This window comes from Gopherus flavomarginatus, chromosome 1 (assembly GCF_025201925.1).
Source record: "Gopherus flavomarginatus isolate rGopFla2 chromosome 1, rGopFla2.mat.asm, whole genome shotgun sequence".
NCBI classification, from domain to species: Eukaryota; Metazoa; Chordata; order Testudines; family Testudinidae; genus Gopherus; species Gopherus flavomarginatus.
This window is the reverse complement of record NC_066617.1, coordinates 79,362,542-79,388,214: the sequence shown is the minus strand read 5'-3', so window position 1 is coordinate 79,388,214 and position 25,673 is coordinate 79,362,542. Positions and strand designations below refer to the sequence as shown.

At 44.4% G+C, this 25,673-nt stretch overlaps 1 protein-coding gene across 5 annotated transcripts in view; it reads right to left on the bottom strand.

The window, feature by feature from the left end:
* Positions 1-25,673, bottom strand: part of METTL25 (methyltransferase like 25) — a 134,211-nt gene that overhangs the window by 83,821 nt on the left and 24,717 nt on the right. For 4 of the 5 annotated variants that reach the window (XM_050935471.1, XM_050935484.1, XM_050935490.1 and 1 more), the window contains exons 2-3: positions 17,964-18,128; positions 3,604-3,704 (exon numbers count right to left, since the gene is read on the bottom strand). In XM_050935471.1, coding sequence (XP_050791428.1) covers positions 3,604-3,704; positions 17,964-18,128 — 266 coding nt within the window. The remainder of the gene's footprint in view (positions 1-3,603; positions 3,705-17,963; positions 18,129-25,673) is intronic. The other variant, XM_050935480.1, reaches the window with a different exon arrangement.

Here is a 25,673-nt window from a genome sequence, read left to right as displayed (position 1 = left end):
ATGGTTCCTAAATAGCTTAATCCAAGGATTTTTGGATTCTAACATGTCTCATTTGAACATCTGCTCTGATTTTATGCCAAATCATGTGAATAGGCATAAAAGGTTTGACCCAGGCTTAAGATGAACTGCACATTCTTAGTTATCAGGCAGTACCTTTGAATTCAGCAAAGCTGGAATGAAAAGGAGAGAGTTATTTTTCTGAAGTCCTGAGAATGCTATAAATTTTATTCAAGCCAAGAAATCCGACAGAGAATTAGTAACCAAGGTATTTTTGGATAAAAGTCAAGAAAGGGACTACACAGAGCACAGAGTATTTATGATTGGGGTAAAAACTAATTATGGACTGAATTTATGACTCAGCAATATTATGCAAGGATTAAGAGTATGGTTTTTTCCCTCCTGTTGCTTTCTTTCTGTCAGTTTTTTTTGTTTTGTTTTGTTTTCCAACTAAGGGCTTGGCTACACTGCGAACTCCAAAGTGCTGCCGCAGGAGCACTCCCGTGGCAGCGCTTTGAAGTGCGAGTGTGGTTGCTGCGCCAGCGCTGGGAGAGAGCTCTCCCAGTGCTGCAGGTACTCCACCTCCCCGTGGGGATTAGCTTACAGCCCTGGGAGCCGCGCTCCCAGCACTGGGGCTCTGTTTACACTGGTGCTTTTCAGCGCTGTAATTTGCTGCGCTCAGGGGGGTGTTTTTTCACACCCCTGAGTGAGAAAGTTGCAGCGCTGTAAAGCGCCAGTGTAACCAAGGCCTTAATCCTTACATTCTTTGGGTGACATCTGTATACACACACTTTTGGTGGAAGAGGGATGAGATAGACTTTGGCTGTAACTTTTGTAAAAACAGTTTACTTGCCACCCTCTCCACCATCACACCCGATGCCTCCCACAAAGATTTAAAAGAAAGACGAGAAAGGAACATGTGGAATGTTTTTGCCAGTTAGTTAAGAAATAGTGACAGGATGGGAATTCGAAGATAGAAAGATATTATTGTAATGTCGAATGTGTCATGATTCTATCCACACCCCAACCTTCACACAGCATTTGGATTACTATTCCTATGAAAGGAACTAAGTGGACATACATTCAGATTGTGAATTGTTCAGAAACCTATTATAATGACCTCTAGTGGCTGTAAAGATGTACAACTGTTTTGGCAAGATATTTTCATTTATTATTTAGTGAAAAAAACATATAGATAAACACCATGCACTTAACATTTGTGGTCTTTGTAAAGTGAAAAGAAAATATAGGTTTCAAAATAGGCAGTGATTATATGTTGAAACAAACATACGGGACTAAATTAATCCCTGCTGTAATTCCATATAAGGAAAGATACTCAACATACTATAATATACACGCCAAGCATGAATGTTTATAATGAAATTTCTGTGACATAATAAACTACAAAAGCTCTGTCCATATTGGGCTGGGTACTATGTTTAAACATAGATCCTGGCCCAATACAGGCGTGGACATCATTTTCCAGAAGACTGTGAGCATTTCCCAGCAACAAGCCATGAATTAAATACATAATGAATGCAGAATTAAATCTTATTTGTTTCATACACTGAATGAATTTGTTGTGCATAATGCACCTTCCAAAGAAAATTTAACAAATATGTGTAAAAGAAAACAAGAATTACACTAGCTTATTTTCAGAATGAAACAAAGACCTTTTACATAAAGTTCTATTTGTATGACGTTTCACTAACAGTGTGTATTAGGAACAATACAAAAATGGGGTAGAAAACATTTTTTTAAAGTAACAAAACTTTAAAGTTTTCTTTAATGTTTTAACTCAAACAGTTAACTTGAAAGTGATTACAATAAGCATCACATTTCTGCCTTCATATCCATTTTACTATTTGTTATAATACACAATAAAGCACCACAAGAGAACAATATCCTCTACCACCCATTATACATCATAGGTACAGGAGGTGAAGCAAAGGGCACTTTTCAGTCCTTCAGTAATCCGTAATTTCTGAAAGAAACACCCTGAGGACAGCTGTGCTGTTGTAAAACATGTGTTGTGTTTTCATTGCTCTATGTTTTTAAATTAAATGTTATATATATTTTGTTCTGTCAGCAGGATTGAAAGAAATCAATAAGGAAAAAACTCTCCTAAAACTTTACAATTTATATTAAAGTTTAAAGGTAACTAAAACAAAAGAGGTTGCTTTTCAATAACTGAAAAGGAAAATTTAAAAAAAAAATGTAACTGGAAAGCTCTTTTCATATATTAGGGATTTGTAACTGAACAAATAAATTCTGTTACAGTATATGACTGAATGATGGAGTAAAGTTAACATAAAGCCATCTGCATTTCATATTTAGTGACATACTGTATAGCAGTGTTTTTCATTAAAATAAATGGCCATAAGTTATTTTTTTTCAAAACCACCACCAAAAGAATAAATTATTTGGCCAAAGATGCTTGAAACCAACAAATGTAAATACTCTCTGGTTAAAAATATGCATCTTTTATTGTCAGTTGTCAATCACATAAAGACAGAGAGCTGGCTGATTGCACCAATTGCACCAGGAATCAGAGTTAGCACATTGAGGTGGTTCCAATCTTTTCTCTCAGGGTATGTCTATATTTCAAGCTGGACAAGACATACCCACGCTAGTACTGGTTGAGACAGTACACTAAAAATTGAATGTAGTAAAGGGGTAATGCAAGCAATGGGAAGGTTTAGCTGCCCAAGTACGTTCCTAGCGTCTCACATGGGTATTACTTGGAGCAGCTAACCTTCCCACCACAGCTTTATTTTTAGCACGTTAAGTCTCATCAAGGTAGCATGGGTATGTATCTTCAAGCTGGAATTTATACCTCCAGCTCAAAGAGTAGACATACCCACAGAATGTGTCCAGAAAGCTGTGGTTGGCAACTTCTCCTTTGCCTCACCTATTGAGTACCACAAGCACATATGCTGCAAACTATTTAACATCTACATGAAATTACTGAGTGTCCATTTGTACCCATGACCAGACTGATACCAGGGAGTAGAGGAGTGGCTGAAGTCACTTTGGCTTGCTACTTATGAGTCTGGAGCCAGGAACAACTGGACCAACACGGCTCATTCACCAGATAAGTGTTTTGTATCATGGTGGATGGCACTAAAGAGGAGAAAAATTCCAATTCTTTAATGCAAAAATAGAAATATTTATATTTAAAACTTGTCAGATACTGTATTCTGTTTTATTTGCTATTTTTATGAGCTTAATGGAACGCAGAGAATGAATTTCTGCTTCCCTATTAGTTACTGTTTTAGTCTTATCACTATTGTACAAGGAACACTAAATGCCTGGCAACATGCAGTGCAGCTTTTAACTGCTTAGCATATAAAAATCATGACTGTTTTTCATGATTCACAATTGTAATAATGACTGGAGAGGTTATTTACCTGAAGCTAACAACGGTGTGGGTAAAGAGCCCCTCAGCTTTGCTCAAAGGTTTCCCTTTCAGTCACTATTACGAAAATGAAAAATAAAATCTGCATTAAGGATATATCAAAATCTAGGCTTTGAACAAGATAGAAAAGACAAGGCAAGTATTTGTAAATTATATGGTAATACACATTGAAATAAGTTCATTCTTACCTGCTTTATACCGCAAAAATTTGCAATGCTATCTATCAACTTTGACATCATCTCCACTTCATGAGATTTCTTATCATTCATAAACTTTTCTGTTTTGATTTCTGAGATATTAGAAAAACAGAAATATTAATACAATTCAGACTGTCTGGCCCTCATAGTCCTCAAATGAAATCAACATCTATTATGATTATATTACTGAATCAAAGATGAATTAGTGAAACTGAACAACATAACAGCAATACCAGTAATATTATAAGCAATACTAACAAAACACAGAATAAAATATCTAGTATGACAAAAAATTGCTACTATGAAATTTGATCTCTTATTCCTTCTTCCCCACAGGAATTTAGTTTAGCTCTTTTTCATGTACTTTACTACAACTACATTTACCTATACTCAGAGGACACATAAAGGCAGTGTTGGGAAACATTCTCACAGCACAGTTTGCTGATTCTGGCACTTTAAAATGATGATCACTCTATTAATTCTGCATGGTTGCTGATCATCTCACAATAGACACACTTCAAGCCATCATTAATTATACTGAGGAAATGGGAGGCAAGAGAAGCACACTTCATAGAACCATAGAATATCAGGGTTGGAAGGCACCTCAAGAGGTCATCTAGTCCAACCCCTTGCTCAAAGCAGAACCAATCCCCAACTAAGTCATTCAGCAAGGGCTTTGTCAAGCTTGACCTTACAAATCTCTAAGGAAGGAGATTTCACCACCGCCCTAGGTAACCCATTCCAGGGCTTCACCACCCTCCTATTTTTCCTAATATCCAACCTAAACCTCCCACACTGCAACTTGAGATCATTGCTCCTTGTTCTGTCATCTGGAACCACTGAGACCAGTCTAGATTCACTTTCTTTGGAACCCCCTTTCAGGTAGTTGAAAGCAGCTATCAAATCCCCTCATTCTTCTTTTCTGCAGACTAAACAATCCCAGTTCCCTCAGCCTCTCCTCGTAAGTCATGTGCTCCAGCCCCCTAATTATTTTTGTAGCCCTCTGCTGGCCTCTTTCCAATTTTTCCACATCCTCCTTGTAGTGTGAGGCCCACAACTGGACACAGTACTCCAGATGAGGCCTCACCAGTGCCGAATAGAGGAGAATGATCACGTCCCTCGATCTGCTGGCAATGCTCCTACTTATACAGCCCAAAATGCATTACCCTTCTTGGCAACAAGCGCACACTGTTGACTCATATCCAGCTTCTTGTCCACTGTAACCCCTAGGTCCTTTTCTGCAAAACTGCTGCCTAACCACTCGGCCCCTAGTCTGCAGCAGTACATGGGATTCTTCCGTCCTAAGTGTAGGACTGTGCATTTGTCCTTATTGAACCTCATCAGTTTTCTTTTGGCCCAATCCTCTAGTTTGTCTAGGTCCCTCTGTATCCTATCCCTACCTTCCAGCGTATCTACGACTCCTCCAAGTTTAGTGTCATCTGCAAACTTGCTGAGAGTGCAGTCCATGCCATACTCCAGATCATTAATGAAGATATTGAACAAAATCAGCCGCAGGACTGACCCTTGAGGCATGCCGCTTGATACCAGCTGCCAACTAGACACAGATCCATTGATCACTATCTGTTGAGCCCAATAATCTAGCCAGCTTTCTATCCACCTTATAGTCCATTCATCCAGCCCATACTTCTTTAACTTGCTGGCAAGAATACTGGGGGAGACCGTATCAAAAGCTTTGCTAAAGTCAAGGAATAACCACTGCTTTCCCCTCATCCACAGAGCCAGTTATCTCATCATAGAAGGCAATTAGGTTACCTTCATGAATCCATGCTGACTGTTCCTGATCACTTTCCTCTCCTCTAAGTGCTTCAAAATTGATTCCTTGAGGACTTGCTTCATGATTTTTACAGGGACTAAGGTGAGGCTGACTGGCTTGTAGTTTCCCAGATCCTCCTCCTTCTCTTTTTTAAAGTTTTCCAGTTATCCAGAACCTCCCCTGATTGCCTTGATAATGGCCAATGGCTCTGCAATCACATCCGCCAACTCCTTTAGCACCCTCAGACGCAGCGCATCTGGCCCCATGAAGCTGTGCTCATCCAGCTTTTCTGAATAGTCCTGAACCATTTCTTTCTCCACAGAGGGCAGATCACCTCCTCCCCATACTGTGCTGTCCAGTGAAGCAGCCTGGGAGCTGACCTTGTTTGTGAAGGCAGATGCAAAAAAAAGCATTGAGTACATTAGCTTTTTCCACATCCTCTGTCACTAGTTTGCCTCTCTCATTCAGTAAGGGGCCAACACTTTCCCTGACCTTTTTCTTCTTGCTAACATACCTGCAGAAACCCTTCTTTTTACTCTGAACATCCCTTGCTAGCTGCAACTCCAAGTGTGATTTGGCCTTCCTGATTTCACTCCTTTTTTACCTGCTCCTCATTTCACTCCAATTCTTTACCTGCTCCTCATTTATGGCAAGGGGTAGTAATCCACTACTGATCCTTACCAGCAGAGTACTACTCTCACACTGGCTCAGCTGTCCTGAGTGGATGGAGTCAAGGCCCAATCCCTGACTATTTGCTTGGAGGATGGGATAAATAGCAGGCACACAGCACCTGCTTATCCCCGCTTGCCCAGACCCAAGGACTAAGAGACTCTTCAGGAAATAGCTGTGTGTATAGAGGGGAAGAAATGACATTTGCAGGCCCACCACCGCGGGGAGGGGGCGGGGGGGAAGCAAAGGGGGCAACTGTCCAGGGGCCTGGGGGGGCTGCAAGGCACCTAGGAGAGTGAGACCACTTCGGGCCCCGCGGGCCAGCGTGGGTGATCTTGGAAGTGATGGATTTGTTACTTCCGCCCTGGGCCCCTACGGATGGCCCTGGTTCCCTGAATTTCTGTTGGTGGGCCTGAATACTTGTCTGTGTGGAGTCACACAGACAGAGACATAAAATACTTGTGAACTAAGATATGCAGAATTGAACCCTGAGAGGACACTCACAGAACAGAAAACAGAACAGTTAAAGACACTTTTCTGCATAACTAGTCAGATTAATACACCTTCCTCTTTCCTGCATTTCCTGTATTACTCTCTTAATTTGTCCAGAAACTGATCATCAGACAATAACTACATTCATTCCTTAATCAGCATGCTGGGAACAATGCCGAAATTATTACTTATTTATAGAAGGTTGATCTGAGTTCATGAGAATCCTAGAGTTTTCCCCACTTCTCTCCAATATCCATAGGATCTCTGCACTTTTTAAACATCTGGTTCTGCATAACAAACTATTATGGCAATACTTTGAATCTAATATAGAATCTATGAACAAACAAAAGAAAATCATAAACTTTAAAATTAACAAACAAAAGCATATGGGAGAAACCAATGTTTGTCATTTCATTTTTACTGTTTTATTGAGGACTTCTGAAGGTTCTTATTAAATGTAAAAATACTTGTTAAGGCCCAGATTCTCCTAAAAAACTAAAATTGTAACCATTTCAATTGAGTTGTTTAGGGTTCTTCTCCCGCACGAGGATGGTGCTGATTCAGTCTTATGCTGAGAGATGAGATCTCACAGCTTTTCTGTATCTTCAGACAGGTTAGGATTAGCGGGGGCAAGGACAGGAAGGGAGCAGAGCACCAAAGATACCAAAGTATTAGGGTCTTGATTTCTGCGATTTTTACAACTTTTTCCCATTTCAAAGATAACTTTCCCAAAATAATATATATTCTATTTCCCAGTTCAGATAAAACCCTTCGTTGACAAAAATGTAAGTTTTGCCCAAATAAGGGAAATACTGGGCAAATCTTGGTCCAAAACCAGCAATACTGTTATGCAATATACACCTTATACTACTGCATGCACTTCAGCATAAATGTCAAAGCCCAGATGGGGGCATTTAAAATATTGAGTGAGCAAAGTCTTAGACCCCAATGCTTAAACCGAATAGAAGCACTTTTGAAAGCAAAGAGACAAATCCTGCATGTATGCTGATTTATACCAGCTGAGGTTCTGACTCAAAATTAGTGTCTCTTTCTACCTACACATTTACCTGCATATAAAAAGTGCTTATCATCATAGTTACTAATGGTCCATAAATGTCTTTATGTTCATTCTTCCCACTTTTTCCAGTCTGGCCACTGTGCTTACTCATCAGCATATGACCAGAACAGGGGGAAAAAAGAGAGAAAGTGTAAAATTATTAGTTTAAATATTATTGGGTTTTTGTAAGGATTTTTAGTGACTGAAGGACTTTTTCCACTTTTCAAACATGCTGTGATAACAACAGATACACTTCAGTCTAATGAAAAAGCTTACAGCTAGAGCCAGTGGAATACTGCAGGGGAAAACTGCAAAGTTTGAGGAAATCTGCAGGGAATTTTCCAGTTTAAAAAATAAAAATCTTTAAAACACTTTTGCAATGTTTTGAACTGTGCTGTTCCCTCAAGATCTTGCTCATAATTACTCACTTAATTTAAGTTGCTATGCTTTTAGCCTCTCTTTAAAATGTGAATAATAGCTGACTCAAGCAAAAAAAGACAGTTACTCACCTTTGTAACTGTTGTTCTTCGAGATGTGTTGCTCACATCCATTCCAGTTAGGTGTGCGCGCCGCGCGTGCACGCTCGTCGGAAACTTTTTACCATAGCAACTCCAGTGGGCCGGCAGGTCGCCCCCTAGAGTGGCGCCGCCATGGCACCCGATATATACCCCTGCCGGCCCACCCGCTCCTCAGTTCCTTCTTGCCGGCTACTCCAACAGTGGGGAAGGAGGGCGGGTGTGGAATGGATGTGAGCAACACATCTCGAAGAACAACAGTTACAAAGGTGAGTAACCGTCTTTTCTTCTTCGAGTGATTGCTCACATCCATTCCAGTTAGGTGAATCCCAAGCCATACCTAGGCGGTGGGGTCGGAGTGAGAAGTAGCGGCATGGAGCACTGCAGATCCGAAAGCCGTGTCCTCTCTGGATTGCTGGACCAGGGCATAGTGGGAAGCAAAGGTGTGGACCGATGACCAGGTCGCTGCCCGACAGATTTCCTGGATGGGCACATGGGCGAGGAAAGCCAGCGACGACGCCTGCGCCCTGGTAGAATGCGCAGTCACACGGCCCGTAGGAACGTGGGCCAGCTCATAGCAGGTCCTGATACAGGATGTTACCCACGAGGATAACCTCTGCGAGGAAATGGGAAGCCCCTTCATGCGGTCCGCTACTGCCATGAAAAGCTGGGGGGATTTGCGGAACGGTTTGGTCCTCTCCACATAGAACGCGAGAGCCCTACGGACATCAAGCGAGTGGAGTTGTTGCTCCCTGCGTGAAGAATGAGGTTTCGGGAAAAAAACCGGGAGGAATATCTCTTGGTTGACGTGGAAGGCTGAGACCACCTTGGGGAGAAAGGCAGAGTGCGGCCTCAGCTGCAACTTATCTTTATGGAAGACTGTATACGGGGGATCTACCGTGAGAGCCCGGAGTTCCGACACCCGTCTAGCTGAGGTAATAGCTACTAGAAAGGCAGTCTTCCAAGAAAGATAGAGTAGGGAGCAAGTAGCTAACGGCTCGAAGGGAGGCCCCATGAGCCGAGACAACACCAGGTTAAGATCCCAGGTCGGGGCAGGGGGTCGGACGTTAGGGTATAGACGTTCCAGCCCCTTCAGGAATCTAGTCACCGTCGGGTGAGAGAAAACGAAGCGGCCATCCCCACCCAGGTGAAAGGTGGAGATAGCCGCCAGGTGGACCCGCAGGGACGAGATCGCCAAGCCCTGTTGTTTGAGGGACCAAATATAGTCCAAAATATTGGCCACCGAAATTTCCATCGGGAGGAGACCTCTCTCCACGCACCAACAGGAGAAACGCTTCCACTTTGCCGAGTATGTCGCTCTAGTGGAAGGCTTCCTGCTGCCCAAGAGTACCTCACGTACCGGGGTGGAGCAGCGCAACTTAGAACTGGTCAGACACGCAGGAGCCACGCTGCTAGGTGCAGCGACTGGAGGTCCGGGTGACAGAGAGTTCCGTGGTCCTGGGTGATCAGGTCCGGGTGAAGGGGCAGGGGAACTGGGTCGGCTATGGCCAGGTCCAGCAACATGGGGTACCAATGCTGTCTGGGCCACGCCGGGGCTACCATGATCACGCGGGCCCTGTCCCTGCGCACCTTCAGAAGGACCCTGTGGACCAGCGGGAACGGGGGGAACGCGTAGAACAAGTGGGTCGTCCACGGAATAAGGAAGGCGTCCGCTATAGACCCGGGTTCCCGGCCCTGAAAGGAAGAGAACGCCTGGCATTTCCTGTTCCCCCCGGACGCGAAGAGGTCCACGCGGGGACAACCCCACCTCTGGAAGATCGAGAGGGCGACGTCCGGGCGAAGGGACCACTCGTGCGAGAGGAAGGATCTGCTCAGGCAGTCCGCCAGCGTGTTCCGTACTCCGGGGAGGAAGGAAGCCGTGAGGTGAATGGAGTGGGCTATACAAAAGTCCCAGAGTCGCATCGCCTCGTGACATAGGGGAGAGGATCTGGTGCCGCCCTGCTTGTTGATATAGTACATGGTCGTCGTGTTGTCGGTAAATACCGCGACACAACGACCCCGAAGCTGGTGACAGAACGTTTGACAAGCAAGGCGGACCGCTCTCAACTCCCGCATGTTGATGTGTAGCTTCACCTCCTGTGGGGACCACAGGCCCTGTGTTCTCAGGGCTCCCAGGTGGGCCCCCCAGCCGAGATCTGAGGCATCCGTCGTTAGGGACACCGAGGGCTGGGGCGGGTGGAATGGGAGCCCCGCACACACTACGGACTGGTCTAGCCACCAGCTGAGAGAATCCAACACCCCCTGGGGGATTGTGATCAGCATGTCTAGTGGTTGCCTTGCCGGCCGGTAATGCACAATGAGCCACGACTGGAGGGGCCTCATGCGGAGCCGTGCGTACCCGGTCACAAATGTGCAGGCTGCCATATGGCCTAACAGGGTTAGACATGTCCGTATCGATGTCAAGGGGGCTGTCAGCAAGCGCTGAACGATCGCAGACAACGCCTGGAACCTTGGCAACGGCAGAAGGGCCCTGGCCACGGTGGAGTCCAGGACGGCCCCAATGAACTCCACCCTCTGCGAGGGGAGCAGGGTTGACTTGTCCACGTTGATCATGAGGCCCAAGGTAGCAAACAGGCCGGTGATCCTGCAGACGTGGCTGCAGACCTGCAGCTCCGACGTGCCCCGAATTAACCAATCGTCGAGGTAAGGGAACACGTGAATGCGACTGCGCCGAAGATGTGCCACAACGATGGCCATGCATGTTGTGAATACCCTCGGAGCCGTAGAAAGGCCAAATGGGAGGACTGCAAATTGGTAGTGAAGGCGGCCCACCACGAATCGAAGGAAACGTCTGTGGGGTGGCCATATGGCAATATGAAAATAAGCGTCCTGCATGTCGAGGGCGGCATACCAGTCTCCCGGATCCAGGGATGGGATAATGGTCCCCAGGGATACCATGCGGAACTTCAACTTCACTAGGTATTTGTTGAGCTCTCGCAGGTCGAGGATAGGCCTGAGGCCTCCCTTGGCCTTGGGGATCAGAAAGTAGCGGGAATAAAACCCCTTGCCTTTCTCGTTTTCCGGAACTGCCTCTATAGCTCCTTTGTTGAGGAGCGTCTGTACCTCCTGTCGAAGGAATTGCTCGTGAGAGGGGTCCCTGAAGAGGGACGAGGAAGGGGGGCGGGAGGGAGGAAATGATACAAACTGCAGACGGTATCCCGTCTGCACCGTGTGTAAGACCCAGCGGTCGGATGTTATCCGGGACCACGCCTGGATAAAAAACGAAAGGCGGTTGGAAAACGGGGGGGAAGGATCCATGTAGGATACTGGTATCACGCCCTCTAGCGCACCTTCAAAATGAAGGTTTGGGTCCAGGTGGGGCTTTAGAGGAGCTTTGGTTTTGCCCCCCCTTGATTGCCCGACGGCCTGCGCCTGCCATTTCTGCCGCGGCGCCTATTAAGGTCCTGCCGCTGGCGGAACTGGGGGTATGGCCGACGATGCTGCTGCTGCTGCGGCCGGAAGGGTCTGCGTTGCGTCCCAGGCGTGTGCATCCCAAGGGAGCGCATAATGACCCGATTGTCCTTAAGACTTTTCAGTCTGGGGTCTGTCTTCTCCGAGAACAGGCCCTGGCCTTCGAACGGGAGGTCCTGGATGGTGTATTGGAGCTCCAGTGGAAGGCCAGAAACCTGAAGCCAGGAGATGCGGCACATCGTTACCCCCGAGGCGAGGGTACGGGCAGCCGAGTCTGCAGCGTCCAAGGAGGCCTGCAACGAGGTTCATGCAACCTTCTTGCCCTCGTCAAGAATCGCCGCAAATTCTTGACGTGCCTCTTGTGGCAGCAGCTCTTTGAACTTGTCCGCTGCCACCCAAGAGTTAAATGCGTAGCGGCTAAGAAGGGCTTGTTGATTGGAAACCCTGAGCTGAAGGGCCCCAGCCGAATAAACCTTGCGGCCGAGGAGGTCCATACGCCTGGCCTCCTTGGATTTGGGGGCTGGGGCTTCCTGTCCGTGACGCTCCCTCTCGTTCACCGACTGCACCACCAGGGAACATGGTGTCGGGTGAATATGGAGGTACTCATAGCCCTTGGAGGGGGCCATGTACTTCCTTTCGACGCCCCTTGCAGTAGGGGGGATGGAGGCCGGTGATTGCCAGATTGTATTGGCGTTGGCCTGGATCGTCCTAATGAAGGGGAGGGCGACCCTGGTGGGAGCATCGGAGGAGAGGATGCTGACGACGGGGTCCTCGATCTCAGAGACCTCCTCAGCTTGCAGGCTCAGATTCTGTGCTACGCGCCTGAGGAGGTCCTGATGTGCCCTGAGATCTAGCGGAGGAGGGCTATTGGAGGAAGTGCCAGCCACCGCCTCATCAGGAGAAGAGGATGAGGAGACCCCTGGCAAGAAAGTGTCCAGCGGGGGGTCCGCCTCAGCCCTCGCCTCTGGCTCAGGAGGGAGACCAGGGTCCTGTTGCTTTGATCCGTCCTCCCCGTCCGGGGAGGGAGGGGGGCGAGACAACGACGCCTCCGGCGCCCTGTGCTCTGCCGTTGCAGGCCTAGGAGGAATCTGTTGGGGGCCCTGGGCTTGATGGTACGCCCAGGGTGTCCAGAACCCCCACTGCTGCGGACCCTGGTCCTGTTGCGGAGGGTTTTGGAAAAGAGCCGCTTGTCTGTCGGTGCCCAGCGCGTATACGCTGTCCGCCTGCGATGACACCAACGGCTGTCTGGAAGGCCATGGAGGGGCCGATCGCGGCTGGTAAGAGTCTCCGCGTTCCGGCACCGAAGATGTTCTCAGTGCTGGGGACCGGTACCGGGAGTCATACCGGTGCCGGGATCGGGACCGGGTTCTGTCTTGGACTCGGTGCCGGGATCTGGACCGGTACCGGCCGCTGCCTCGGTGCCGGGATCGGGACCGGGACCTGCCACCGACGCGGTGTCGGGAGGTCGACCGGGACCGGGACCTGCCACCAGCTCAGTGCCGGGAGGTCGACCGGTGCGCTGATCGACGGCGGGACTGGCTCCTAGAGTCCCGGTGCCGGTATCGGCGGCTGGAACCAGACCGTGACCGTCTGGAGGCCGATCAGTGCCGCGAGTACAACCGGTACCGCCGAGGGGAGCGGTGCCGGGACTGCGAGCGGCGGCGGGATCTTGAGCGACCGTGGTGTCAGGACCTCGACCGCGAGCGTGAGTCCCGAGACGGCGCCGTCATCATGGGTTTGCCCCTGGACGCCACCCGCACCGGAGGGACCGGGGGTGGAGGCTGAGTTGACTCAGTCAGGGCAATGAGGTCCCGTGCCGAGGCGAAGGTCTCTGGAGTCGATGGGACCAATAGCTCAACCCCAGATCTTATGGGGGAGCTCGGCGGGACCGGACTTGACGGACCCACCGGGCCCGGAGTCGACGGTGCCGGTAGCGCCGCGGTAGATGTCGATGCCAGGCGCTCCACTCGAGTCTGCCTGGATGGAGTTGCAGACTTCGAGGGTCTTGCTTCTGCACCCGGTGCCGGGGAAGGTCGGTGCCGGGGAGTCTTTCCGGTGCCGGCGCGATCCGGTGCCGGTGTCGAGATGACAGTCTGCGAAGCTGCCGGGTCGAGTGCCGCTTCCATGAGGAGAGTCCTAAGTCTCTGGTCTCTCTCCTTCTTTGTTCTGGGCTTAAAAGCCTTGCAAATGCGGCACTTGTCCGACCTGTGCGATTCCCCCAGGCACTTTAGACACGCGTCGTGAGGGTCGCTGGTCGGCATAGGCTTCTTACAGGCCGCACATTGCTTAAAGCCCGGCGAACCAGGCATGAGCCCGGTGCCGGGTGCCGGAAAGGGCTACGGCCCAAACCGGCTAACAACTATCTACAATATTATTTACACTATTAACTATATAACTAACTACACTTAACTACTAACTATTAACCGTAGAACAAGGAGAGCTAGGGACGTGGAGGACAGCTATGCCGCGCTCCACAGTTCCAACGACCGACACGGCGGTAAGAAGGAACTGAGGAGCGGGTGGGCCGGCAGGGGTATATATCGGGTGCCATGGCGGCGCCACTCTAGGGGGCGACCTGCCGGCCCACTGGAGTTGCTAGGGTAAAAAGTTTCCGACGAGCGTGCACGCGTGGCGCGCACACCTAACTGGAATGGATGTGAGCAATCACTCGAAGAAGAATTAGTAATTTTAGAAATAAAGAACTCCCTTCCTGAAAAAAGCTAAGACTTATTTATTCTCTGAAACATTCTTCCTATAACATGCTAACAACAGGCTAAGTGTGATTTGTCTAATTTTGTACTTTGGGCTTTGACATTTATACCTCTAGACCAGAGGCGGGCAGACTTTTTGGCCTGAGGGCTGCATTGGGTTTTATAAATTGTATGGAGGGCTCGATAGGGGAGGAGGTCGTAGCCCAGCTCCCACCTCCTATCTGCCCGCCCCCGCCCCCTGGGACTCCTGCTCCATCCAATCCCCCCTGTTCCCTGATGGTCCCTCTGGGATCCCTGCCCCATCCACACACCCCCGCTCCCTGTCCCCTGACCACCCCTCTACCCACACCACCCCATTCAACCCCTCCTCTCATTCCTGACCGGCCCCCCTGGGACTCCTGCCCCATCCAACCATCTCTTCTACCTATCCCCTAGATTTTCAAAAGCACTTTAATGACCTGATGTGCTCCTTTTCAAACAACCCACCCTAAACGCTGTTACTATTATGTGCATCCATATTTTTTTTGCCCGTTATAAAATTTATTGATCTCTTATTCAGGGGCAGGGAGGAGAGGAGTGTTTCACAGGATAAAGTCTTAAGAAACTGGAGAGACAAAAACTAAAGCGTTTGTTGCCTGGTGGGGTATGGCTAAAGGGTGTCATAGTCAAATTCACAAACCGAGTTACAGAAGTTTACAAGCTTGAGGGAAAAAACCCCCCAACACACAACTTACTATAAGTTAAAAAAGACCTTGCATTTGCAACCCGCACAGCTTTCCCCTCTCTCTTCCCGCTCCACCTCTCTCTCATTATTTCACAGGTTAGAGAACTCTGGAGGTGTTTGTGTCTCTCAAACATCTTTTTCTTATGACAAGGTACATTACAAAAGACATTGGAACAATAAATGGAATTACGCTAAAGAATAATTTTGCATGATATAATTGACATTCTTCCTTTGTATGTAAAGCCCTCTTTAAAGATTCCAATTTGTTCCTGAACATTTCACATAGGATAGCAAATGTGCATCTTTCCTGAAATACAGGAATGAGTCCAGGAAAGTCTAAAAGAAGATTAAAGATCCCAGTTTTCACACGAAAAGTCCCATATTACAAATCTGAAGCTTGGTACTTTGCCTCATCCAGATGACTACCAGGCAATTCATTTAAATTAAGGAGTTTTCACTGACTTGTTGGCAACTTTATACAAAGGACTCAAATTATAGTAAAATAATAAAATACATGAAATATTTTTAATATTTCCTATAATGCAACAAAGCACAGGACTACAATTACAACATTACACAGAGCTCATTTACAGTATATAGAAAACAATTATTTGGTCTCTATCCTTTAATAATTATGAGGGAGGAACAGCTCAGTGGTTTGAGCATTGGCCTGCGAAACCCAGGGTTGTGAGCTCTAATCTTGAGGGGGCCCACTTAGGAATCTGAGGCAAAAATCAGTACTTGGTCCTGCTAGTGAAGGCAGGGGACTGGACTGAATGACCTTTCAAGGTCCCTTCCAGTTCTAGGAGATAAGCATATCTCCAATTTTTTTTTTCTGTACAGACATAAGGAAGAAAGGCACTTGATTGGGGGGGGGGGGGTGAACTGATCCAAATGCTGGGGACAGCAGCAAAAAAAGGGTACAAAGGCAAGAGTGGGAGAAGCAGGGGGAAAAGACATTAATTAGAGAGAATTAAGTATAGTACAGGGCCTGAGAGAGCATGGAAAAGGAAAAAAGAGCCAAGATGCAAGCAAAATAGGAGGTGTACATATACAACCAGAAAGACAGGGACAAAGGGCTTCAGCTGGATGCAAGAAGGAAGAGAAGCCAGTGAAGGTATTCAGGGAGGGGACTGACATGTTCATAATACCAGAAGAGGAAGATGATTTTAGCTGTAATGTTTTGGATAGTCTGGGGAGATGAAAGACAGGGAAGTCGGACAGAAGAGATCACAGCAGTAAATGGAATAAATGACCAACCCTCATTATTAAGATGGTGAAGAAGATGGGACTTCAGAGTTTAAATACAATGTATAGAGTGATGCAGATTATAAAACAAAGGCAGGAGAGCACTGAGAGCCTGGATGTGAGCAGTTAATTTGAAATGTCAGACATGCATCTGACAAAGTGGGTATTCATCCACGAAAGCTTATGCTCCAATATGTCTGTTAGTCTATAAGGTGCCACAGGACTCTTTGTTGCTTAATGCCAAAATTGTGAGCCTTAGGGAAGGAATGGATAGTGCACTTGAAAATGATTGCAGTGAAAGGCAAGTAAAGAAGAAAGGACAATTTATGATCTGTTAAAACAAGATCAATCCAGGGCAAACTCCAGTGCACCTTTCACGCCGCTTTAATTCAATATAAATAACTGCAGTTAATGGACAGACTCCAGACATATACCAGCGCACTTGAAATCAGACTCTAGCCCAAGTAAAGAAATGGGGAATACGGACGATCAGTTCCTTTTGTGGTGTCAATCCTGTCTTTAAGGCTCCAATCCAGCAATATACTTAACCGTGTGCTTAACTATGAGCACAAGAGTATTACCACATTTTCAAATTATGTTAAGCCCTGATACACTCAAGATGTACTAAACTTTATGGGTGCAGTAGTAGTCACATGAAAACTAATCTGACTGCTCACATTCTTAACATTAAGCACATATTTTATTTGTAGATATAGACTGTTCTTATATGGCTGATGTTCCTGGGAAATCACAAAGTAGTTGCGCAGAATGCCTCAGAACATACATGCTCAAATGAAATTTTAAAGTAAACGCTTCTTTGCCACAGGAATATGTGGTTGAGTGTTCAGCATGGGCTCAGTTAATCAAGGGAGAAAGTTCAACAGGCACTTAACGTTCTCTCTCATGTAAATTGTCATAGTGGCCCCAGGTTTGTCAGGGAGGGCAAGGAGAATGTGCAAGTTTCCCATACTATATATGAAGTTCCAAAATGAGCAAGACTATATTAAGGAGTGCTAAAAAGTCTTAGCAGATGTCTACTGGGCATGCTGTAAAGGGATCTTAAATCACTTAATTTTTATTTTTTTTAATTCCCAAATGGCCCTACTACAATAGGGGCTGTACAAACACTTAAGAAGACACAGTTCCAGCCCCCACACCCCCAAAATGATTCACATGCACCATTGTCTGCAACTTCTGGGTTTTCTGTAGAAGTCTCTTATTTGAATACAGACCTAGACCCCGATGAGTATCTGCTAAGGTGAATCCCAGTAACCATGTGGAATCCCATTAATTTGATAAAAAGTCAAGGTCCGTGTCTGATTCTTCAGATAGGAGATGAGATAACAGCTTTAGGTGATATAGCTGAAAGGCATCCTAGTGAAGTCTTTAACAAGAGCAAAAATACCAATCAAAACTCACTCTCCTCAGGGAGAAACAACAAGGGAATAGAACTAGATGTCTACCTAAGTACTGAACCATGTCTAATTCCCTTCTGTCTGCCTTCCTAGTTAGCCTCTTCTAAGGCTGAGTCTTAAAAACATATACAGGCATGGGAGTGCAGGGATGCCTTTTATTCAAATTTCAGGGGGGGAAATCATATAAACCTGTGCACTGGAGTAAGTAGCTAATAATAAAAGTAAATTGAGCAGTAAAGCAAGAGACTCATCTAACCTTAGCCACCACAGCGCCTGCTGAGAATTTTTGTAAGATAAAATAAATTCCAATATACCACATCTCTCGTGTTGCTTTCCACTCAGTGCTCCAAGCATCTGATCTAATGGGGTACACACTTCAAGGCTTGGCAAGGAATGGTATTTAGCAGCGAGAGCAAAGAACTGCACGTTGACCAGCTTCTGAGAATTTTCACAGAACACGTTGGAAAACTTGCAGTTATCTGTGTGGAAAGTGGAGGGAAAAGTTACATGTTAACAATAATTAACAATGAAATTGCTCTTCTATGCTTGACTGGAGAACAACAAACAACAAACAAGAAGTACAAAAGATTATTAATATTTTACCCTTCAGAGCTGGACAACTCATTATATTTCTTCACATTTAATTTTTCCTTATAGAATTTAGGCCAAATTCTGCACTCAGTTACACTAATATAAAACTGGGGTAAATCCACTCACTTCAGCAGAGCTACTTCAAAGATGGCAGAATTTGGCTGAAGTGTCATCTCTTCTCTCTTGTTTAATCTCTTTCCTGCTGTGAATGCCCTCTCTCTCTCTCTCTCAGCATTGTGTATTACTGGACTCTGAACCCTAAATAAATTTTTTCTTCCCAAGTCGATTCCCAGAGACATCAGTGAAGAAATATAATCATTAAATTTACAAACTGTACTGACTTACAATCATTAGATTTATAAACTTTCTCAGCTGCTCTATAACTCTGAATTTCCAGTAAGAAATACATTCACCCCAAACTCTAGGTATGATTCTAATTTAGGATCCCAATTGTCAATGCACCCGAACAAAGCATTCTGTTCCTTGGCAACATCTAACTCATTCAGAGGAGGGCTGAAAAGGTGACAAATTTTCAAATGATTTTAAAACACGACCTGGATATAATAACTGACACTGAATTAGAAAAGACTGTAGGCTTCAAATTAACCTTTAAAAAATAAGTTAAATTATATTTAAACAACAAACAGAATACAGGCAATCTCTCACTGTTTGTTCTGTGTTTGCACATCGCCCAGCACAATGAGATAGTGGTCCATGACCAGGGCTCCTAAGCGCCATGATAATACAAGTAATTGTAATAATAACAAACTATAAAAGTTGCTTATAGTGATCAATGTCCAGAAACAGAACATCCTGCAAAGAAGACAGACAATAAGCTTCCTTCATGATATAAAAATCACTGCTCTGAATATCAGCCTGCAATGATCTGCCCTATGAGTTGTCCCTCTTTTAACTTAAAAAAACTTCACCTCAAGGACTCTATCAGTCAACATATTGAGAATCCAAATGCTGTTACACTCAGGTTTTCTGTGCAGTAAAAAACAACTCTTACATTAGGAAAAGTTATTTATGGCCATTAAAATTCTAATTTTTAAAATAAAAGTACTCTGCTACTATTGTTCTAGGTCCTAAAGAATTTTACTATCATTAAAAATATAGCTACTAAAAGCTCTAGAGAGTCCTTTTCATACTGTTTTCTATATTTCCCAAGATAATTTATACAGAGAAACGCAGAAAAGAGAACATGAAAAGGGGTCTCCAGAGCTTGTAGTAGCTATTGTCTTTTATTTATGTTAACGGTAATAAAACTCTCTACTTAAATGAACAAACGTCAGATCATAGTCCAAATGTACTCCCTTTCCAGTAAAGGTGTATGTGAAGACTCCTTTTGGGCTCTGATCCAAGTCCTGTGATATCAGCAGTAGCTTTCTCATTGTAAGAGAAAGGCACTGAGTATGTAGGTGCTATGCGATTTTTTCTACTTACCTTTGCTAGCACACCTCATGCTGGATGTGCAAATACTGGATAATAAGCAGAGGTGCTAGCACCATATTAAGGTTGCATGACACTTCTCATTACAAGACTCTATTTCCAGTTTCTTATAATTTTGCCAAACTTAAACCGTTTCAGCTGAAATTTTCTGTGCCAGGTGAATATATTTTAATTTCAGCTGGAAAAAACTGCAGCAATTTCCAAGAACAGGGCTAGGGCAAAATGCATTTATATGCTCATATTAAAAAATTCTGGCAACCTTTTTCTTCAAATAAGCACCCATGCTTTGGATTATGGACTTCAAATTTTAGATAGCCTTTGTGTCAGGTATGTGCCTTTGGCTGTGCCAGTAAAAATTTGGCCAAGTTACAAACCTATGAAAAAAACTGCAATGTGCACATGCTCAGTAGAGATTTCCTGCAGATTAACAGTTAAAATCTCCTAAAATTCCATGTATCAGAGGGGTAGCCGTGTTAGTCTGGATCTGTAAAAGCAGCAAAGAATCCTGTGGCACCTTATAGACTAACAGACGTTTTGGAGCATGAGCTTTCATACCCACGAAAGCTCATGCTCCAAAACGTCCGTTAGTCTATAAGATGCCACAGGATTCTTTGCTGCTTTTACTAAAATTCTATTTACACTTTGCATGTTCCAGCCTCTGACAGCTCTTAGTGATGATCTGATTGTGCATGTGCCATCCCCACACAGCAACAGCATGCTCCAGTCTAGGGTTGTGGGGGCTCAGAAGGACTTCCTCTGTAAAGGCCTCTCTCAGCTGCTCTGGGGTGAGGCAAGGCACTGGAATTGACAGTAGAGAACCTCTCTCTCGTGCTCTCAATGACTTCCTTGCTGGAACCCAGGCAGTGTGGAGTAGGAATTCATTTGATTTGACTGTAGAGAGGACAAAATCTGGACCAAGGAGGAGAAAAACGAGTAGACTGGGATAGGGAGTCTGGAAAGACTGGGACTGGTGGGGAAGGGGGTAACTGTGACAGGGAGTGGGAAGTAGGGAGATTGGAACTAGTTGAGCAAGGTGACTCAGTGCCTGTGGGCAGGGTAAGCGTGGGGAGAACTGGGACTAGGGCAAAGACCCTTAGAATGGAGAGACAGAACAGATAAGGGGAACTGGAACTGACTGGGCAAGGGGAATCAGTCTAGGTAGTTACAGACTGTGACAAGGACGCAGGAGTGGGGAAGAGACAGGATTGGGAGCATGACAGATTGGTGGGGATGGAGCACAAGGGGTCAAGCTTGGTGGAAAACGGGCAGGAGTGTCTGTGCCCTCTAAGGAACACCCCCCTCCAGTGCATGGAGAGGAACACAAGATTCCTGAGCCTCATAATTTCTCTGCTGTTAACAAATATCTGTGAAAACCGATAGCAAATTGCATATCTCATCTCCCTCTAGTGCTGGTCCACACAGAGGACCATAACCTACTACTGCTACTAGTTATTCAATTAGCTCAAGTGGCAGAGGTCTGTGCTGTAGATCTAAAGATTCTAACTTTGCTGACGAACCGTGTGGGTGTCAATATAATGCCACATGATGGAATTTCTGTTTCTTCAGTTTGCTTTATTAAAAGCAAGTAAATTACATGCAAAGAACTGTTAAAAGGTTGCAAAGTTAAGCATTCAAAAGGTATGAAGTGCCAGAATTAAGGATGCCTGTGCACATATCCCACTGTGTGTATGCATTATGATACAGTCCTTAATTATGTGTACACATATTAATTTTCTCCAGGACTCAGCCTCATTCAGTGTACATGGTGCTTTGGGAGTGAATCAAGATTGTGTAATAAAGAAGAATGCTGTCCGTAGAACCCCTGTCCCATTTGTGTCAGAATTTGGAAGAAGAACAGCAGTACTCGTGGCACCTTAGAGACTAACAAATTTATTTCAGCATAAAGTTCGTGGGCTACAGTTCACTTCTTCGGAACTGCGGCCCACGAAAGCTTATGCTGAATAAATTTGTTAGTCTTTAAGGTGCCACAAGTACTCCTCTTCTTTTTGCGGATACAGACTAACATGGCTGCTACTCTGAAACTTGTCAGAACTTGGAAGGTGTGTAGTGAACAAGACTGAGAACTACAGGAAAGAAAGGAGACCCTCATTGTTAAGACACTGAATACTGTACTAGAATTCCTGTGTCAGGTAAGTCACCTAATCTAAAATTTCACAGGTCACAAGTATATGTTCCTTATTTTCTGGGTCTCAGCTTGATACCCTGGGATCTGATTTGCACAACTGCTGAGCATTCATAATTGTTAATGGAAGCTGTGCTTTGAACATATAGAGTGCTATATTATGAAAAAATCAGGTCCTACGTGTCTCAAACTAGGCACCAAAACTGAGTCAAAATGTTGGAGTTTAATCTATGTTTCAAGTCCTCAGCTGTAAAACGGGGACTATGCCAACCCCCTCCTCACAGAGTCACTGCGAAGATAAATTGTTTGTGAAGAAATCATATATTAGATAGTGACGAGCATCAAAGAAAAGCCCATGAGGAAACTAATAATCCTGTCAAAGTAAAGTTTGAGTGGTATAGAAAACAAGGCACAGTTCCACACGCTTAAGAAGAAGAAACAAAAAATTGATGGCTAGTCATTCAATGAGCACCATATAGCCTGTGCGCTGAATGAGGTAAGGGTCCTTAGGAAAAAAATACATGTGATCATGAAATTAAGGACTGTATTATAAATTAAGGATATGATTTAGTCAAGGTCACGGATTCCGTGACTTTACTAGACCTCCATGACTTCTTTGGTTTCAGCTGTTAGTAGCTATAGCTGGGGCTGTGCCCCCCTCCACGCTCTGCTGTGGCCAGAGCTGTGTGCCCCCCCTACACAGTTGGGGCTGTTCCCCTCCGTCGCAGCTGTACTCAGGGCCGGATGCCCCCTGCCATGGCTGTGCGTGCCCCCTTGTGGATGCCACTGGGCCTGTGCCCACCCCCTGTGGTGATGGGGCTCAGGCTGTCAGTCCACCCACCTCTCGCAGCAGGGCGCAGGCTCTCAGTCTCCTCAATGGAGCTCCAGGTGTCACTTCTCCCCTAACTCCTCCCCGCTTGGTTATTTTCAGTGAAAGCCACAGACAGTCATGGCTCTCAGGAATTTTTGTTTAGTGCCCACGACCGCTTACTAAAAATAACCGTGACAAAATCTTAACCTTAACTATAAATTATACACACAAGAAGGTCAAACTAAGGTTTTGCAGGTTACCTTAATTTTGGCATTTTCTAACTTCTAAGTGCTTATCTTTGCAAATTTAAGAAACTTCCTTAAATGTAATGGGTTGTATGTGTAATTATATATAGATTCCAACAGTATTCCTCATGAGAAGTTAGTTACAAAGGGCCATAAACAAATGTGCTAAGCAGAAAAATGTACCTAACTTTCTTGATAGTTTCATGATGAACTGCTTATTTTCAAGATTTTATGCAAATATTTTCCCCATACCCATTATCAGTCATTAATTAACGTTTGTACAGCACTTTGAAATTGTAACATGCTAAATAAATGTTAATTATAACTAAATGTTATATTATAAAAAATAAATCTATCATTTTAATAGAAGTTGCATAGTAAACAGCACAAGCACTACAATAAGGGTGAGCATACGTGCACAGTTTTGTGAACATGTGCCTAGAAGTCTTTAGTCCGCTTTACAACATTAGCCGCAAAAAATAGAATTCTGAACAAATCTAATATAATCTATCAAACTCAAGAGACAAAAGCTTTAAAGAAAAACTTCAATTATGTTATAATCCCTTTATTTTAGATTAGACAAATATCTTTTAATAAAAGGCCAGATTTTGCTACTCTTCTCTCACCCTGAACAGTACCTTAATCTTGAGTCAAATGCCATAACCTTTGAGAAAAGGAGAACACATAGTTGTGCTGCCCCTGGAGTTTACTGGAAGGCAGACTGTGAATCTGAAATTCAAACTGCCTTAGGGCTTCCCACTCAGTCTCATAGGTAACGCTGGCACCAGGTTTATACCTGGGCACAGCATTCTTCCCCTAGCACCCAGGGACAGCCACCCTGACCTGCTCCACTCACCTGTACAAGGAGAGGATGTAGCATTCCTTCAGAGGCCATTCTCCTTACTGAACTGCTACTCACAATCTGTAAGCCCCCTTACTTCTTTGCATGACCGCACAAGTCATGCCACAATTTGATCCTCTGAAAGCAGTCCCATTGATTTCAATAGTTTTACTTGTGGAGCAAGGTACTTCCAAGACACGACTACAGGTGGCAATATGTGGCCCTAGTAGGAATAAATATTTTGACGGGCTATATACCCAGACTATCCACTTTTAAATTGTTTCAATAGCTGTCCTTATAAATTTTATTCTTTATTTTTCTACTTCAAAATTGAAAAGTGTTTTTAGCATTACATAAATGACTTCGCTCGTTTTGCATTATTGAGGTAAATCAGTGATCCAATCATTTGCAAATAAAAAAAAACTTTATGCAAGATGCTGTTATGGTCTGAAACAAGAAAACAGGAACATGAACATGTAGAAATACTGACACAACGTAAGGTAGAATGACAAAGGTTCATTTAAAAAAAATAAAAAGTAAATGCAAGTTGGTTTTTTTATTACAGGAAGAAGGGGAAATTAGATTTGTGCATTCTGAAATCACAGAGGGGAAATAAAGACCTTCAAATCAAACAAAAAACAGGACAATCTAATATCAGAAAGGTGAAGTAATCAAACACTTGTTTGCAATGTAATGGATGACTCCTTTACTTCAAAGCTTAGGGAATTATAAAAGGAGCTGGATACCTAAGCACAGACATTCTTCTGCTGAGATGATGTGCTGGGAGTTCTGACAAGGAGAAACAGTCACAGCTTGAGCAGTTGCAGAACTAATACATTTATGCTATGTAAAATCTGCAACTATTGTGTAATTAACTTTAGATCCAGCATGAAAATACTTTTGCACAGCAACAAGAGCAGCCATGTATTACCTAACAATCCTTTTGTTTGGTTCCTCTCTGTTTTGCAAAATGCCAGTAAATTCTTACTTTAATCTTAACTAAATTGGTTTTATTGTGAAAACTGGAGTAGTTACAGTAACTACTGGAACAAAATAGCAATCGGTACTCAAGGGATGCACAGAAAGATGAAAAGAAGATGGACAAGGGCATGAAGGAGGCTTGGATCTTCCTTTCTGAGCCAGGCGACAGAAGGATTAGTGGCACCAGAAGTTGGTTCAGGTGGTTTATATGACCAGGAAGTATCAAACACGACACACAGAGATACTCTTAAAAGATCATTTTGATCATTCCTCCGTGATAAGAATGAAAACATTCATAAACATAGTGTTCAGTATACTAGAGATTCAGCTATAAATGAAAACGTATATCAGTGGGTTAGACTGAGAGTGCTACTACACAGTACATCATAAATCTACTAGTAGATTATTTACTTTCACTGTGAAATTCCCCAATAACAGTTAATTCATATTTTACAAAATAAAACACTTCTATATTTAAAAAAAATCAAATGTAATTTCTAGGGCCATCAAGCAATTACAAAAATTAACTGTGATTAATTGCATGATTAAAACAAATTAATCACGGGATTAATCACGCTGTTAAACAATAACAGAATACCATTTATTTAAATATTTTTGGATGTTTTCTACATTTTCAAATATATTGATTTCAGTTACAACACAGAATACAAAATACACTTTAGATTCATTTTTATTACAAATATTTGCACTGTAAAAAACAAAAGAAATAGTGAGAGGTTTCAGAGTAGCAGTCATGTTAATCTGTAATTCCCCCATTACAAATACGCAGTGCAATCTCTTTATCATTAAATTTGAACTTACAAATGTAGAATCATGTACAAAAAAACCTGCATTCAAAAATAAAACCATGTAAAACTTTAGCGCCTACAAGTAAGTCCACTCAGTCCTACTTCATGTTCAGCCAATTGCTCAAACAAGTTTGTTTACATTTGAAGGAGA